Source organism: Castanea sativa, chromosome 6 (genome assembly GCF_040712315.1).
Source record: "Castanea sativa cultivar Marrone di Chiusa Pesio chromosome 6, ASM4071231v1".
NCBI lineage: Eukaryota > Viridiplantae > Streptophyta > Magnoliopsida > Fagales > Fagaceae > Castanea > Castanea sativa.
In genome coordinates, this window is record NC_134018.1 from 19,644,511 (window position 1) to 19,663,440 (window position 18,930).

Sequence of the window (18,930 nt, forward strand, 5' to 3'; positions counted from 1 at the left end):
CGTGAGACAAATTCTCCATTTTCATGTCCAAAATAACCTCTCCACCCTTCCTAAAGGCTTTTAGATTTGGTAGGAGCCCAGAATTTCAATTTTGGTCCAGGAGGATGCATCCCCATACTCTTTCATTAGCCATATATTGAGACATTCCCCATACTCTTCCACGTAGGATAAGCAAACAAAGGGGAAAAAAATTGCGCGTGCACACACACATTATATATATATTGTGACACCATATTTGTATTAAAAACAAATGTGACTGTCTCTCTTAACCTTAAAGTTCTTTCCCTCTTTCTTCCTGGCTAGTAATCATCTGTCCTTTTTTTTGAAGTCTAATTTGATGGCTTTCTTGACAGATCTTTGATGAATAGAAAAGCCGAGAGAAGAGGGGGAGTATTTCAATTTGGATAAATTCTGAAAACGACCCTTACACTGGTTCAATTCACTTTTAATAGAAGAAAACTGGAATGTAAGAACAACCCTTTAATGAAGAAGAGAGAAAGGCTGGCAATCTGAAACGACTAACTTTTGAAGAAGAAGAAGTGGCAGCTTAGCTTTTTAAGAGGAGACAAGGCAAGGAGTCCTATGTGGCTCAACAAGATGTGATCTTAATTGAAGCTAAAGGCCTCCATTTTTATATATAGTATGGACAGGAAAGAGAACACAAGAAAGGATACATGGTATGTTGCATGCAAAAAAATATGTTTCACATAATAACAAATTGTACAGAAATGATGAAAATCTTCAGTTTTTTCATATGCTAACTAACTCTTTAAAAAATTCCCTTAAATGAAAATTGAATTACAAAAATATGCATCCATGTACATAGAGCTTCCTGATTTTCTTCATGATTAATTCTACTATCAATACATATCTATTGATGGCTTCACCAATATGCACTTGAGACAGAATATAAGAATGAGTAAGAAGACAAAAGCAGCACCCTATGAAAGATGAATGATTTATTTTACAGAAGCACTATACATAAAATGAATTGCAAAAAAAAGGGGGGGGGGGATTGCAAGTTCAGTGGATTCACAACTAGGCATTGGTTTTTAAAAAAAAAATAACATAACCATCTAGAACAGAATTGCACTGCTGGAAATTTAACATAAATACAAAATTTTGAAACAATCCCCTCTGTTCTGTTTGCCAGAATTTTATTTTATTTTTTAAAAAAGGAACACTTGAATCTCTAAGGATAGACATCAGCATTGACACCAACTGACTGATTTGTAAGGTATGTAAGGTCCTCAGGTCACTAAAAGTTCAAAGTTCATTTTTGTGAAGTTGATAAAGTCCTCAGGTCCTGGCTCCAAGATCTCAGCTTAGGTAGTGATGGGGAGGGGGATAAAGATGGTATAGGTCTTAGGTTTGAATCTCAAATCATGATGATGATGTAGTTCTTGAATTGAATACATCTTACCTTACCTTACCTTAATTGTATCACACGCATTATATATATACACACTGTAGGAGAACACTGGTCTTGGCCTACCACAAGATCATACAACATTGTGATTTGGAGCTGAGTTGTGACTATTCTGTTTTGCCATAATTTTCTTTTTTAAAGGTCCAAACTTGCCATGTTCAACTAAAATCTAATCATGAACATAGTGATTTGGAAACTTGACAATTCAGGGGGGTCGAGAAGAACAGAAATATGAAATGCAATTTGACACAGATTTGCCTGTAGGGAATTAGTATGAGATCTCATATGATATGCTTAGCCTGTTACCAAGTACTCTTCTATAGGCTATAGCTTGGCTAAGGAATGAGGGATGACAAAAATAGTTCAAGAAGAGGATTATAAACAAGTCATTTCCAATTCTTAAACATCCAAAGCAAGCAATAAATACTGGTGAGCTGGCTTGTCAATGAACATGGCTCTATGGGAATGTTTTCAGGAAAATTTAAAATGTACAAGCAATATCTTTTGCATAAACAATGATAGATAAAATAATTATTTTCATAATCCAAGAAGAACATTTAGTACAAGTGTGAGAACATGAAATTAAAAGAGGTCACCATAACATTATCAAGAAAGAAGAGTTGAGTACATCTATGTATACAATGTAAATAATTATAAGTGGTAGGAAACATGAAATTTAGTGTCCATTTATCTTCAACCACTTGATAATTACGCGTGCTAAAAGTTGATAACCAACATGAACCACTTCTTTCTAAAAAAAAAAAAACATGAACCACTTTGTCTTTTATTTATTTAGTATTAAATAATTATTGAAGAAAAATTGAAATGCAGCCAAAGATTTTTTAGCATGCAATTTACTCAAATATCTCTCCAATATAACTGATAAGCTGCCTATATTAATTCTAAAACCATCCAAACAAGGTAATCAATCAGAAATAAGAATTTACATAACAGTGCCATACAAAAAAAAAAAACTCATAATCAATGCCAAGTATGTATGAATGACAAAATGGAAAACCATAGATAGAAGTAAAAGTAAGGATCAAAATAAAATGTTACCTTGCCTGTTGTTTTTCCTCTTTCATTTCACTCGGTAACTGCATGGTTGTGTTTGTCAAGCATACCTAGACTCTTAACATAAGAATCAACAAAGATTTGATAACATCCAGCAATCCCAAGATCTTTAATCTCTTAGGTCTCAAGATCTCGTGAGAATAATTTTCCGTCATTCGTTTCCAGTATAATCTCCCCACTCTTTCTAAAACCTTTTGCTGTTGGTATGTATCCTACGGGATCTTGATCGGCCAAAATTACAATTTTGGTCCACGAGGACACATCCCCGTACTCTTTCATCACCCATACATTGAGAAAATGCATAGGAACTACTTGAAACAAGGCAAGGGAATTCCCATATGCTGAAATAGAATGATACTCATTTTTTGGCAGTGCAATCTGGCGGAAGACCTCATCCCCCAAATCGAGCACCATAATAAACTCGAGTAATATTTTGTCTTTAGTTTTCTTCCAAGCAAGCCAATGCAGCGCCCCATTGACAAAAGCCTGTGGGTGACTATAGCATACAGCACCTGTAGGAGGCAAGGCAGCAGTAAGCGTTTTCCATTCACCAGTGGCAAGTAAGTAAACCTCAACTTCAGGTAGAGACTCGCCCTGGTTTTCTACATCTAGAAAAGTCAGAAACCACACCACCTTATAGTCATTGGTTTTGGCATCAAACCCAATCCCAGTAGACACGTCATTGCCAGGTTGTGTCCGGAACCAGAACTTGACATGGCGTGGAAATACCAAGAACTTTCTAAGGCAAGGGTTCCAAAGAATGAAATATTGACCGTTAAATAAATCATCGGCAATGCAAACAAGGCCATTACAAGTACCCACAACACGGTATAATCCGTAAGTGCTTTGATCTTGGAAAGGGGAGTCAAACGTGGTGTGTTGATTGAAGTTTTCGTTGTCATCCCAATGCAACGCGTAGAGCTCCTTGTCAATTTCGCACAAGTCCGCGTTGCTAAATGCTCCATTGAGCTTTCCAGTGCAGAGTCTGAAGAAGAGGAGAGGAGGGGCTGTTTGTTTTTCTTGGAGGAGTGGTGGAGATGGGTGGATATGAAAGTTGGGTTTTGGATGAGAGATTTCCATGTTTTGCAGACAGAGGTGCAAGTTAGGATAGATTTGATAGGTAGGCGTATAAGAATCTCGGTTTGGATTTCAGGAAGTAGAGAGTTCCACAATGGTTCTTCGGTGATGGATTTGGAGACTTCTTCTTTAGGTAAGTAGTCTGATATTATTTGCTCCTTTCTTCAACCCTCAAAGAGAAGGTGAGAAAAGATGAGAAAGTGCTCAGAAGTAAGCAACAAGCTCCACACTCTCTCTGTTCTGTGTCTACTTTCTCTTTTTACCTTCATTTTTCTCAATCTATTATTGGCTTTTGACTTTATTCAGAAGAAATGTTGTTATTCATGTATTATTGGTACGAATTCACCGCACAATGTCCACAAAGTGACCCGACAGTTATTTGATTGTGAATTTGAAAAAAAAAATAGTCAAGACACAGATCATACCAGTAAATAATGTAATTTTCTCATACAAGTCATACAACTCCAAATCCCAGCAGTAGAGATAGAACTTGATGCTAAATCTGTTGTTGACCTTCTAAACAGCAATATTGTCTCTCTTGCTGATTATGCACTTATGGTTAATGATTGCAGGAACTTACTAAATCAGATTCCCAGGTGAAAACTGAAACACTGCTCTAGGGAAGCAAATGCCTGTGCGGACAAGCTAGCAAGAATGGCAGTCCACCTCCAACAATCTTCTGTTATTTTAAACACTCCTCCTGTGGAGATGTTTTTGCTTTTACTAGATGATTTTACCAGTTTCGGATATAATAAATTATGTCCTGAATCTAGCCCTTGCTGTTTCTTGTTTATAATATTCTCTATTACCAAAAAAAAAAAACAAAAACCTTTTTTCCCCGTACTACCATGGAAGATTGTTAATTTTGACCAATGGTGGAACCAAAAATATTTTTTAAAGGGACCAAACTATATATATATATATATATATATATATATATATTTTTTTTTTTTTCTCTTTTTCCTTAAAAAAAACCTATATATGTATAATTAAATCTAAAGAATAACACAAACACACACGAGGGCGAAGGCACACAGAAGCTTGGGGGCCTGGCCGCAAAGCTTTTAAAACCCCTATATAATACTATATAAAAACAAGCTGGTCTTGCAAATGTATCAGTTGGCCCCTCCAAAAAAATTTACATATCTAGTCTAATGTTAGTTTTAGTGGTTTCCCTTTTGAAATATGTTGTGGTTGTATTATCAATCAAATGGCTGAGGCAATTATTTCTCAAAACTACATAGAATGACACACTAACACAAGTGATAAAAAATATTTGATATCATAAGTATGTCTCAATTTTATTGGCTGACAATTGGATGTATCTAGAGCACAAAACTATTAGGATTAAAGAAGGTATATAGAAGTAATGAAAATAATTAGCTAAGTGAGGTTGTCTAGCAAATTATTGCATATAAAATGACTAAAACAAAGTAAAAGTATTAGTTACCTTTCAATCATTAGCTTTTGATTCAGCAATTGACTAGAGCAATTGTCATGTGTTTATTTTGTTGTGGGTCTTATGCATCATACAATGTTAATTTTTTTATAGCATTCATTTTGAAATATGACTATTTTTACAATTACAATATTTTAGTTTCTCAAGCGGACTTCACCCAACAAAACACACGTTTACTCAAACCAATACACACACACACACACACAAAGTTGTCCGGATGCTATTTATTTATATTTTTTAAGTAAACAAAAGTGCATTATGTTTGTGCATGTTCAAATGTGAAAGTCGCTAAAAGTTTATTGTTTTGCTTAAAGTAGTGATTTTTTTTTTTTTTTTTTTTGTGTGTGTGGCATTCTTAATCTTTAAGTTTCATTTCTTTATTTCTTTTAACTCTATCTATCTCACACATACATAGACATAAATATGTGAGTTATGACTAATGTACAAGCATGTAATTCGGCCCCCCAAGTTAAAAATTCTGGCTACGCCCACACACACACACACACACACACACACACACACACACATAAAATATTTATTTATTTCTTATACATGAAATGTTTGTAATTTTGATTTATCATATGATATTTTCTTATATAAATAAAAATATTTACATCAAATAAGTCTTAACATGTTTAAAAATATACAAGTCAATTTAATAAAAATAAAATATAATTAAATTACGTAAGGTACATATTAATTGAAAAGTGTTATATTCACAACATTTTAACAATACTTTCACAACAAATCATAGGTGGTTAATTGTTATTGGTTCAAACTTACCATTGCAATTACTTTTTTGCTCCATTGATAATAACCTGTAACAATCTGCCACTTAGAATTTGTTGTGAAATTGTTGTAGACATAGTATTTCTCATATTAAATACACTTTAATTTAATGAGCTATGTATGCCATAAGAGTAATTAGAGGGAATAAAAATGGAGTCCAAATCTTCTGTCTCACTTTTCCTACTCCACTCTATACTCCACCAATAAAAACTTGTCACGTGTTCATTTAATTAATTAAATACTATTATTAATTAATAACCGTAGCATTAATAAGTCAATAATGATAGTATTTAATTAATTAGATGAACACATAGCAAGTTTTTATTGGTGGAGTATAGAGTGGAGCAAGAAAAGTGGGACAGAAGATTTGGACTCATAAAAATGCATCAAGTCAAATATATAAATGCATTATATGCTTTTAATAAACATCTAGGGAGGGCTCTATTGAAATTTATGTCTAAAATTATTTATTTTTTACCAAAAATACAAGGGAATGAGCATTATTGAAAAATCAAGGGGGGCCATGCCCCCCCCCCCCCTCTCCCTAACCACAAGTGTTCTGCTTATCTTGTTCAATGGCACTAAATTGGAAGCTTTTTAACTTACTCGAGGTGTAAGCTAGGATGATCCATATGATATGTATAGAGATATCTTAATGTGTTGTGTAGGAAAGTTTTGGGGTTTCCTCTTAATTAGGGTGTTGTTTATTATATACAGTTTTGCACTGCAATTGTGTCTTTATGAGTGTGAGGAGAATGTGCAAAATGTACTTGTGCGGTTGTTTGGAATAAAATGTGTATAATAGTTTTTATCCTTCTTATTATTAATGGAAAGAATGAGGAGAAGTTGTGAAATCCTCTAAAGTCTAAAAGGAGTGCTTTCTCTCATCTTTTTCTCTCTCTCTCTCTCTCTCTCTCTCTCTCTCTCTCTCTCTCTCTCTCTCTCTCTCTCTATAATCTAGATAATTTAGTCCTTTTTGTATTGTAAAGATTGATATGAAGAACTATTGAGGGTAGACGTTTCAATTATTCAAGTTAGGCAATCGCCCAAAGCTCCTAAGTCCTAAGTAAAAAAAGACCCCTAATGAAAAAGTAAATAAACTTAAAAGTACTGCTATATACTCATGACTTGAGAGGTTTAAAATCGATATACATATATATATATATATATATATATATATATATATATATATATATATATATGGAAAGCATAGAGAGATTCTGTTAAGTGGCGTATTCTATGCAAAGAGATTCAAGTGCTATATATATATATATATATATATATATATATATATATATATATATATATATAAATGTATATATATTTATATATATATGGAAAGCATAGAGAGATTCTGTTAAGTGGCGTATTCTATGCAAAGAGATTCAAGTGCTATATAGGAGACAAAAATAAATTAAATATTGACTTTTTGTTTTATTTATTTCAATGTTTTAATACTTTTCTAATTAAAAAATAAATATTCTTTGTATTTTTTGGTTCAATGTTTTAAGACTTTTCATCCCTCACACATACATATAAGCCTCTTTACATTTTAATTCATCATTTTTCACCTCTTGCACTTCTACTTTTTTATATATACCTATCCATAGCCCTTTATGTCATCTTATGTCAAATATATACAAATAAAAAACGATGTCATTTACCTTCAATCTTTCGATGACACCTACCTAACTTTAACATTGTTGTTTCATCTAATCCTAACTCGTATAAGTTGGCTACAACCAAGGAAAGGGGGCTTGTATTTTATATTGAGTGACAATGATAAATATGATTTTAATGTTAAGGTCAGACGTTGTGGATTTGTAGGTTTTGTAAATGATGTGATTGACGGTAAGTGTTTAGGATGCATGTTTTGTTTTAGGATTTTGCTGAAAGAGAAAAACACATTCTATATCAACTTTTATTTATAATATTCCTCTAATTTTTTTTATTACTTCAATTGAATAATTATAATGGATATGTGTGTATTTTTTATGATAAACTTATTACTAATAAAGTTCAATAATAATTGTGCTATAATATTTATACAATTTTTTTTTCTACAAAATAGGAGCACTAAAAAAAAAAAAAAGTCTCATTGCACGCGCTTCGCAGTGTGATAAGACTAGTTTTATATTAAAGAGGTTTTGAGCTTAAAATATTTTGGAAATTTAAGTTTGTAATATTAATAAAAAATTGGAATTTATTTTTTTAAAAACCAATATTTATGTTCACGTGTTTCTTTTTATATGTAAGAGGGGAATTGCGGCAATTATCCCCCTCCCCCTTTGGTTACGTCCCGATGTAAGACGGTAAGAGTATAAAATAAAACTCAAATATTAGACAATAGACAGTCAAACCAAAAGAAAAATGAAAAGAGAGACTCATCGGCCACTATGAGGAAGTTTTAGAATGTAGATAACATTTTTTTTTTAATTAAAGAAGAACCAAAAAAAAAAAAAAAAAATTTGTGGGCAGTGCTCGTGCTTGTTTGTTTTTTGTGTGTGGGAGTTTTAGAGGGTTCAAGTACAACATACAAACCTGCACTCATAAAAGCTTATTAATTTCTCTTTATTTAATTCTCTCAACAAAGAAAAAACTAAAACAAAAGACCCAAAAAAAAAAAAAAAAAAATCAACCTCAATTTTTTTGGCTCAAAATTGATTCCTAGTTATCTTTTTTCAATCCACTATGTGGCAATTGAATAGATCATTCATGTCTAATTTTAGTCATATGACTTTTTTAATGAGTTTTGTAACTTATTTAAATAATATACATGTATACATATTAATGCATAATGGTTTGGAAAAGACATCTCCAAACTAGTTGGGACCCTAAGTAAGTTCATCGATCTCAAACCTATGTTTTTTAGACTAATTTTTGGAAACTTTGCAACCCTCTCCATTTAAAGCGTAAAAATTTGATTTTTACTTAAACTTAGAAGAGGGACTTTTTTTTTTTTTTTTTTTTTTTGGAGGTGGTGGCGGTAGCGCCCCGGGGGGGGGGGAGGGGGAGGGGGAGGGGGAGGGGGGGGGGGGTTGACTGACCCAAATCCAATTAATTAGGCTTTTCCCCAAGGCCCAGGTAAAATATGGGTGACTTGGGCGTGATCTTACTGTAGAAAATATAGGATCCATATTACTACTTACTAGACCAATCTGCACACAAACAAAATTCCGAAGCAACGAAGAAATAATACAAGTAAAATGCAAGTAATCGAATACTATAAGTCCCCTAAGACGTGTGGAGTTTGGGATCTAGGATCAATGTGTCCATTAAGAGAAGAGTGAGCTAATTTACTCCACATAACTTCCTAAGATTGTTGCTTTATACTTAGTGGCATAGGCGGAGCTAGGGGTGCCAAGGGAGGCCATGGCCCCCTTAGCTTTTAAAATTTTCCATTAATTTTTTTTTTTATATTTGGTAATAAATTTAAAAATTACACAAATATATTCACCAGCCCCCTTAAGAAAATTTTCTAGATCCGCCACTACTTAGTGGGTTAATAGTGGCTATTATTCTCACTCCCTTGGTTCTGCTGTCTTTAGTTTGTGTTGGTGAAGTTCAGAGTTATCTTTGCCTCCCAACCACTCTTGCTTTTTTTGATATTAGGGCTCTCTGAAAGTACCCTTGGTCCTATCCCAATATAATGGTTTTTCTTTGAGATGGTCAATGGTGTGATACTTGTGAGTAGGGATGTACACCAAACTGCAAAAACTGCCCGTAAAATGGCATAACCTTACCGCATTGCAAGTAACATTGCACCACACGTGCAGTGCAGTTTGCAGTTTATAATAGGAAAACCACACCACGCTGCATCTTTTCTATATATTATTATATTTATTTATTTTTAATATTAAATATATTATTAATAGTTTAATAACCTTAGTTTAAAAAAAAAAAGTTTGATAACCCTAGCAAGTGTTGACTAGGAAAGCTAGCTCAAAACAAAGAAAAACTAGCTCAATAGTTTAAAACTTGGTCTAAAATAAAGGGAAAAATTAGTTTTGGGCTAAGTAGGAAAAACTCAAAATTTGAAAAATATACTAACTTCAAACCGTTCAAGCTGTATCTTATACATTGCATCGTACATGTGATCGCACATGTGACCGCAAAAATGAGGTGCGTTGCGGTTATGGTTTTGGCTAAACTCTAAACCGCACTGCACCGCACATGTGACTGCAAAAATAAGGTATGGTGCACTTATGGTTTTAGTTAAACTGCACAATTATGGTTTTATCTAAACTGCATCGTAAAGTATGGTGCTAAAAATAGCCCAAAACTGCACTGCACGACGAACACCCCTATTTGTGAGTATGGTTCCTCCTATAGAATTGTGGGGACAAGATGGAGTGGCTTTGCTAGTCCCAGCCTAGTAGAAACGACATTGACTATCCAAATTTTGGGCTTTACTCATTAATGGCAGAGATGCCTTATAAAGAAAACTCCTTTGTTAAATTCCTTAGGTTTTTTTTTTAGATAGATAAAATTCTATTATAATCTAGTTTAAGTATATATGTGTGTAAAACTTTCTTCTAGAAACTTGAAGGATAGCCTCTCACCATATATCATGGATGTCATCTTTCTCCTTGGATTTTGTTGCTGCGACTCAACCTCATTGTGTTAGTTATTCTTACCCATTATTGAGCCTATCGTAGTTTGCTAGTCTAGGTACCTTTGTAGATTCATAGACCTCCCGCTTCTTCTTGATTTTGGGCTTGGTAAAACCCTCAAATTTTGGGTATCAACAAACTTCTTTGGATTCTTTTAAAGATACATGTACTATTTACAAAATATTACTTAGTTGTTATAGTACAAAAATAAGTTTGATAAAAATCTATTTAAGATCAGCTATATCACAAGAAAGAATAAATTGAATTAGTTATATATTAATTGAAAAGCAAATGCCAGGGAACTTGAATACAAAAAAAAAAAAAAAAAATTGTCAGTAATTTTGCATCTCAAAAGTCAATAAGACAAGAATTCTAGATTCTAAATGAAAATATTATATTATAAATTAAAAAGATTTTATTTTATTGATTTTTAAGTACTATTACAAAAATACGACATTTAAAATTGTCGACCACAAAATACATGGAATTAGCTCTGGAACTATCAAAGCATTAAAGAGGTGTTGGATACCTATTGTGAAATGTATGCTAAAAAAGTGAATAAAAGGAAGTCTAAATGTGACTTTGCGCAATGAATTCAGTAATGTAATTGGTTTTAACTTTTAACACAAGACCAAACCTTGGAAAATATATCTTTGTTTCCCTATTAGACATCTTGGCTCTTTTAACTAAGATTTCAAATTGTGTTCTTATCCAAGCAATCACCACAACCGTACATTCCATGCAAGGTACCATATTGCTTGGAAAAGTGCAAAATTCACTGGATAGGTTGAACATGAATTTTATGCGAGGATTAAATGATTCTAATAGGAAACTACGATTCTGTTGTTTTGTAGTAAAATATTTTAACAACAAAAATGCCTAAAAATATTGATACATAACAAATAAATTTATCCCAAAAAGTACTTTTTTTACAAGGCATATAGATTGACTGCACTTCTACCTCTGAAACATATACTTCGACACACTGAGGTAAAATGAAAGCATTTGCAATACATTTACATAACAATAATACCACCACCATCTAAGTGATAATTCATAATCATCCAAACACTTAACATTCTTCCATAACACAACCATTATACGATTCCCATCCTGGTTTAACACATAACCATCCAAAACACTACTACCATTCAAGTTTATTCAAAAGACACATTGTTCCCTAATATATAACCATAATACTACCATTAACATTGTTTCATAATGCTTAACAAAGTTTGGTGACCACCATTTTTGGTGAAAAAGTTCTCTAACCAAAATTTTCACAGTTTAGCATTTTTAGCCCTAAAGAATCTTCCTGCCAATTCATCATAAACCAAATGATCACAAGTAGTTGCAAGCATCTGCTCATCAAAAGCTTCTGTTGCCATCACCACTGCATAAAGCTTATCAGTGTCAACAGGGCCATGGTTAAGAGCTGTAAGTGCTATCGTGATTTCCCCTAGTTGAGAAGATATCTCACTATAAGCCTTGAAATCTGAGTTAAATTAATCTAACAAAGCAAACAACTGCACCTGTTCAGAGATCAAGATAAGTACTAATATGAAGATCAAGAAAGTGACTTGTATAGTTGTATAAAATTCAGATCATAAAACAACTGCTAGTTAACAAACAGAATATGAAGATCAATAAGAGACATATACAGTGAAAAATTAATCTATTAAAAAATATGAATTTCAATTTAACAAACAAGAAAATCAAAACATCCCTACAAGCAAGCAAATGAGTTTGAACTTTATGCACCCAATTGATAAGAAAATCAGACTCCACATAAGAATCATCAATTACACATTTAAAAGTGCATTGGGCATCTACACAACAAGGCTAATTGGGCATGTTTAGTATTTTACAGCCAGGTCCATCATGTTTTGGTCGCTTCTGAAAATTATAGGAAGACTGAAGAAGACAAACATAGGTTGCATGTCATATCCAACAGATAAGCCAAAATAACAATTAGACAAAGATTGCTTGTGGGGGATGGGTATGAGATCTTATATGGAATGCGAAGTCTGTTACCAAGTAATATGGATATGGAATTAGTTTGGTTTAAGAGAAAAAAAAAATCAAAGGTAAGAGTTTAGTAAAATAAAAAAAAAGCTATTAGAATGGCTTGAACAACTGTAATAATAGATGGATCAATAAAAATGGTTACAAGAACAGTGGCATAAACATGATTGCAGCATCACCCCCCCCCCCCCCCCCCCCAAACACACACACACACAAATTAGTATTAAAATGAAAAAGAATCATTGACCTGAAAGCACTAATGGTCTTTCAAGATTGCTCCTACTGTAATCATATCAAAATTTTTTTTTCTTGTACAATCTCGTTTGATGGCTTTCTTGACTGATCTTTGATGAATAGAAAAGCCAAGAGGAAAAAAGGGGGCGGGGGGGATTATTTCAATTTGGATAGATTCTGAAAATGGCCCGTACACCAGTTCATTTCACTTTTAATAGAAGAAAGTGGAATGTAAAAACTACCAGTCAATGAAGAAGAGAGAGAGGTTGGCAACGGGAAATGACTAACTTTTGAGAAGAAAAAGAAGAAACGACAGATAAGCTTTTTAAGAGAAGGCAGAACCAGAGTCCTATGTGGTTCAACAGGATGTGATCTTAATTAATGCTGAAGGCTTCCATGTTTATATATACTATAGCTAGGAAAGTGAACACGTGAAAGGACACATGGTGTGTTGCATGCACCAAGATATGTTTCACATAATAACTGATATGTACAGATATGATGAACATCTTGAGTATTTTCACATAACCAGTAACTCTGTAAAAATTTCCCTTGTAGTGAAACTTGAATTACAAAAATGTGCATCCATGTAAATAGAGCTTCCTCATTTATTTCATGATTAATTCAAGTATCAATATATACCTATTGATGGCTATACTAATATGCACTTGAGACAGAATCTAAGAATGAGTAAGAAGATACAAGCAACCTATGAAATACAGATGAAAAGGCAACAACTATAAAACGGATTGCAAGTTCAGTGGATTCACAACTAGGCACTTGGATTTTAAAAAAGAAAACAATAGAACCATCTAGAACAGAAATTGCACCGCTGGAAATTTGACATAAATGCAAAACTTTGAAGCAATCCCCTCTGTTTCATTCGCGAGGAAAGAAAAAGAAAAGGAAAAAAACAGAATTTCTAAAGATAGATGACAGCATTGACACCAACTTATTTTTGTGAGGTAGATAAGGTCCTCAAATTAGTAAATACATTACAATCTCCAATATATGAAGGATGAGATCACTAAAAGTTCATTTTTGTAAGGTTTATACGGTTCTCAGGTCCTGGCGCCAAGATCTCAACTTAGATAGTGAAGGGGAGGGATCAAGATGGTACAGGCCTTAGGATTAAAACTCAAATGATGATCATGTAGTTCTTCAATTTAACATATCTTACCTCACCTTAATTGTATCACATGCAGAGATTTCTGCATCATTGAAGGAGAAGACTGGTCTTGGCCAACCACAAGATCAGACAACATTGTCATTTGGAGCTGAGTTGTGAATATGATTTAGATTAATTCTGTTTTTGCAATTATTTAATTTTCTTTAAAGGTCCAAAAATGCAATGTTCAACTAAACACCAATTGGGAATATAGTGATTTGGAAACCTAGAAAGTCAGGGAGGTCTAGAAGTACAGGAATATGGAATGCAATTTGACACAGCGCCTGTGGTGAACTAGTATGAGATCTTATATTGTATGCTTAGCCTGTTACCAAGTACTCTTATATAGCTTGGCTGGCTATTCAAAACAAGTGCCTCACTAGAGATAGAAAACTATAATAAGGATATCACGTGTTTTTTGGTTGTGATATCTCCAAGGACTTATGTAGCAAGGTTTTGAGTTGGAGTTTCAAATGTCAGACCTGCAGTTAATATGAATATGGGACAAGATTGGATCAGGGAAAAAACAAAAAATTAAAGATAAGAGTGTCGTTGTTATGGGAAAACTGTGGATCATCTTTTGCTCCATTGTCATTTTGCTCATGTGTTGTGGAGTGAAGTATTCCTGATGAATGGGATTCAGTGGGTAATGCTGGAGATAGTTGCATCTTTTCTATTTGCGTGGAGGAATTGGTTGGAGAAACATTCTTCAAATATTTGAAATTTGGTACTAACTTGTCTAATGTGGTTAATTTGGCAAGAATGCAATACCCGCACATTTGAAGATATTGTGAGACCTCTAGATCATTTGAAGTATTTGCTAATTGGGACTTTTTTTGAGTGGTCTCAGATTTGGGGTCTTATGCAATGTACTTCCATTCTTGATTTCCAACATTTGACTAGAATTTCTTTTTGATTTGCATGTAATTTTTTCAAGTACTTTGTGTTCATCATTGTGAACATGAAATACTTTTTTATCAATAAAATTTCTATTACTTAAAAAAAAAAAAAAAGCTATTAGAATGGCCTTTAAACAACTGTAGTATATCATGGTTGGATAAAATAAAATAAAGGGATTCATGAAAATGGTTACAACAATGGTGGCATAAACCATTAAACATGATTATAGCATTGGACCTTGGGAAGTTACTTGGACAAAGATCATACATTCAACATTGTATAGACCCTTATGCAAGAATTGGGTTTTACATTGACCATTATGGGATGAAGTTCTATTTCTTTGCAAGTATGGTAGTCTGAAGTTGATGTCTTATATGTACCTATATTTACTCTTTATCGTTTCCACTGGTGTTCAGTTGACCCTTTGCTTCTACTTTGTATAATTGTGTGATAGAAAATGCTAACTCATCACTAATTAAAAGACGGAAAAGAAAAACAACAGAAGAAAATAGAGTCAACAAAACAATAAAACTAAGCATAACTACATTATTGGATTAAAATTCTTTTTCAAATTATGTGAAGGAGCTTAAGATAACAAAAATAGTTTAAGATGAGGATCATAAACAAGTCATTTTCAATTCTTAAACATCCAAAGCAAGCAATAACCACCATTTAGCTGGTTTGTCAATGAACATTGATCTTTTGAATGTTTTCAATAAGATGTGGAAATGGAAGATTTAAAATGTATATGAAATATCTTTAGCATAAATAGATCACAATTGACAAATTAAGATTTTTTTTTATTAAAAAAAATTAAAAAGAAATAAAAAAAATCCATGAAGAACATTCAGTAAAAGTGTAAGAATATGAAGTTAAAAAGAGGTCACCATAACATTATCAAGAAAGAAAAAGTTGAGTACATCTATCTATAAAATGTAATTTATAGGTGGCAGGAAACATGAAATTCATACAATCCATTTATCTTTAAGCACTTGACAATTAAGCATGCAAAAGTTAATAACCAACATGAAACAGTTTGTTTTTTTGTTTTGTTTTTCGTTTCACAAGTATTATAAAATAGATAACTGATAAGTTATCTATTTTAAATATAAAGCCACTCAACTCAGGTAATCAATCATAAATAAGAATTTAAAGAACAGTGTCATATATATTCACATCCAAATCATAATCAACGCCAAGTATATATGAATAACAAAATGGAAAATCATAAAAATAAGGATTAAAATAGAATGTTACCTTCCTTATTGTTGTTCCTCTTTAATTTTTCTCAGTAACTGCACAGTTGGGATTTTTTGTCATTCAAAACTAGACTCTCAACATAATAATCAACATAAGTATGATAATATCCAGCATTCCCAAGATTTTTAATCTCTTGGGTCTCAAGGTCTCGCGAGATGAATTTTGTGTCATTCATTTTCAATATAACCTCACCACTCTTCCTAAAACCTTTTGCACTTGGTCTGTAATATCTGGGACCTTGATCAGCCAAAATTACAATTTTGGTCCACGAGGACACATTCCCATACTCTTTCATCAGCCATATATTGAGATAGTTCATAGAAACCTCTTGAAACAAGGCAAGGGAATTCCCATATACTGAAATAGTTGAGGGCAAGTTACGCTCATTTTCGGCAAATTTTGGCATCGCTATCTCACTGAAAACCTCATCCTCCAAATCGAGTACCATAACAAACTTGATAAGTATATTGTCTTTAGTTCTTCTGGAAGCAACCCAATGCAGAGCCCCATTGACAGAAGCATGTGGGTTACCATAGCATTCAGTACCTGTGGGAGGCAAGGCTGTAGTAAGCGTTTTCCATTCAGCAGTGGCAAGTGAGTAAACCTCAACCTCAAGCTTGGGTGGAGACTCGCTTTTTCTATCTCGAAAACTCAGAATCCTCGCCACCTTATAGTCACTGGTTTTGGAATCAATTCCAAACCCAACAGAAACGCTGTATCTGAATGGTGGGATATTGGGTAGAGGTAGAGGTTTAGTCGCTTGGACGAACTTTCTGATGCAAGGGTTCCAGATGATGAAAGTGTCACAACATATATAATTGGCAAGACAGATGAGGCCATTACAAGTACCCACCACACGGAATCTTTCCGGACCATGGAGAAGAGGGAAGTAAAACTTGGTGTATTCATTGAAATCTTGGTTGTCGTCCCAATGCAATGCGTAGTGCTCTTTTCCTTGTTCGTGGGGGATTCTATATACCTGCCAGGCGGTCTTAGAGTAGAGGCTGAAGAGGAGGTATTTGGTGGTGGAATGGCGGAGATGGTTGGAAATGAAAGAAGGGTTTTGGACGAGAGATTTCCATGTTTTGCAAACAGAGGTGCAAGTTATGATGGATTTGATGGGTAGTCGTATGATAATATCGAGCAGGATTTCAGGAGGCAGAGAGTGAGAGTCCCACATGATCGCTTCTTCAGTGAAAGATCTGGAGAGTTCAGGTATATTGTCTGACATTATTATTGTTTATATTCGCTTCTCCCTTCTACTTCCACAAAGAACTTAGATCGCAACACCACTTAAAACACCAGATCTGACTGCACAATCACCACCACCGCCGTCGCCCACCAGAAACTCCGCCTATTTGGTGGTGATTGATATATGACGAAGAGGGACAGACATAGTCAGACGAAGCAAGAATGGGGAGAGAGAGGGGCTGTGAGATATTGAATTAAAAAAATTCTTTCTTTATGTATTGACTACCGATGAACACTAGCTGAAATGTCATTCAAAGTTGTTGATATTGGATAAGCCAAAGTAGTTGATATTGGATAAGCCCGACCACTAATTGTCCAATGGTGTCTTAATGAATTGTTTGGCACTGCACTCCGACTTCAAGCTATTAATTTAATAGTGAATTTCAGTTAATTTAATTGGTAAAATTTTTAATAGTTGAATAAGAGGTTTATGATTCAATTCTTGCCTATACCAAATGGACATCATAACTTGAAACTCTCTATAAAAAATTTAAAAAAACTATTAATTTATCCCTCCTCTCGAGGCCTAATTTATATTTATATATTTCATTGGTAATAAATTGTGAGCACTAGTAATGGAGGAGGTAAAAAAACATATATTTTATGTTAGAGACATATTTATGTAATTAACTAATTTTTTGACAAAATGCACTTTACTTGTAATTGGGTAGATCTAGGATGAGTTTAGTACTTCAAGAAATAAGTGTTCAAGTTTAGTATTGAAGTCATGCAAATCCGACCAAAAAACAAGTGAAAAAGTGTTGTTCATTAAAACTCAACAGATGTCTCGACAGAATCGGTTCTATCAAGATTTAATGTTAAAGCTCGACAGAAGCTCGACATAAGCTATATCTGTCGAGAATTACGAAATAAGAAATTCCAGATCTGATTACATGCATATCCTCGAGTATTTGTGTAGGATTTCTTTTCTCACAACCTTAAACATATATAAGGATTATTTTAAGGACTGTCACAGGGTTGTTGCAATTGTTGATACATGCATATTGTGACCGGAGACAAAATTGCCCTAATTCATCATATTCTCTGTAGAAACTATTGCGTCTTTGTGCCAAGGGTTTTGTGACCAAGGAGCTTCTTGATCTTCATTGTTGGATGAATTGAAGAACTTTGCAGCCAGCATCTTCCTCAAGTTGGTGTGTTAGTCACGTACTGGGATTCGTGCATCATTGGTTAGTCACGTATTGGGAGTCATGCATTGAATAAAAAGATTATTGCTACAATACAAGTCCAATTAGGTATTAGGGTAAGAGTTCAACTGTAGGTTGGTATTAGGTATTAGAATTCCTTTTACTTGTAATCACTTGTTTTGATAATAGTGGATTTTTGAAAGTGGTGACCTTAAATTCACCTAATGGGATTTTACCTCGGTGGTTTTCCCTATTCATAAACAAATCACCTGTGTCAAATTTATTTTCTGCTGCATTTAACTTAGTTGGTGATTTGTTTGTGCTACCATGCTATTGTATCTTAAATTGACTTAATTAATTAACTTGGATAATTAATTAATTAATTGCCAAATGGGTCAATACATTTTTGGCCTATCATTTTACATTCTTAAACACAACTTTATTTATTTTACCATCTTATTTTACAACTCCTCTAACATCCCAATTTCTATTTTTACATGCAA

At 33.5% G+C, this 18,930-nt stretch overlaps 1 protein-coding gene and 1 pseudogene across 4 annotated transcripts; both read right to left on the reverse strand.

Moving 5' to 3' along the window:
* Positions 1-2,486: 2,486 nt before the first annotated feature.
* On the reverse strand, positions 2,487-13,965 carry LOC142639590 (F-box/kelch-repeat protein At3g23880-like; annotated as a pseudogene).
* LOC142641005 (F-box protein CPR1-like) lies at positions 11,433-17,523 on the reverse strand. Of its 4 annotated transcripts, none has more exons than XM_075815355.1 (2): positions 16,026-17,523; positions 11,433-11,973 (listed from the first exon to the last, which is right to left on the reverse strand). In XM_075815355.1, exon 1 carries the CDS (start codon positions 17,257-17,259, stop codon positions 16,057-16,059), a length of 1,203 nt encoding a protein of 400 aa, XP_075671470.1. In that variant the 5' UTR covers positions 17,260-17,523; the 3' UTR covers positions 11,433-11,973; positions 16,026-16,056. The 4 variants fall into 4 exon arrangements, with proteins under 4 accessions (XP_075671470.1, XP_075671472.1, XP_075671471.1 ...); XM_075815357.1 differs by having other exon boundaries at positions 11,433-11,834; positions 16,026-17,513; XM_075815356.1 differs by having other exon boundaries at positions 11,433-11,951; positions 16,026-17,513.
* Between the last annotated feature and the right edge of the window lie 1,407 nt (positions 17,524-18,930).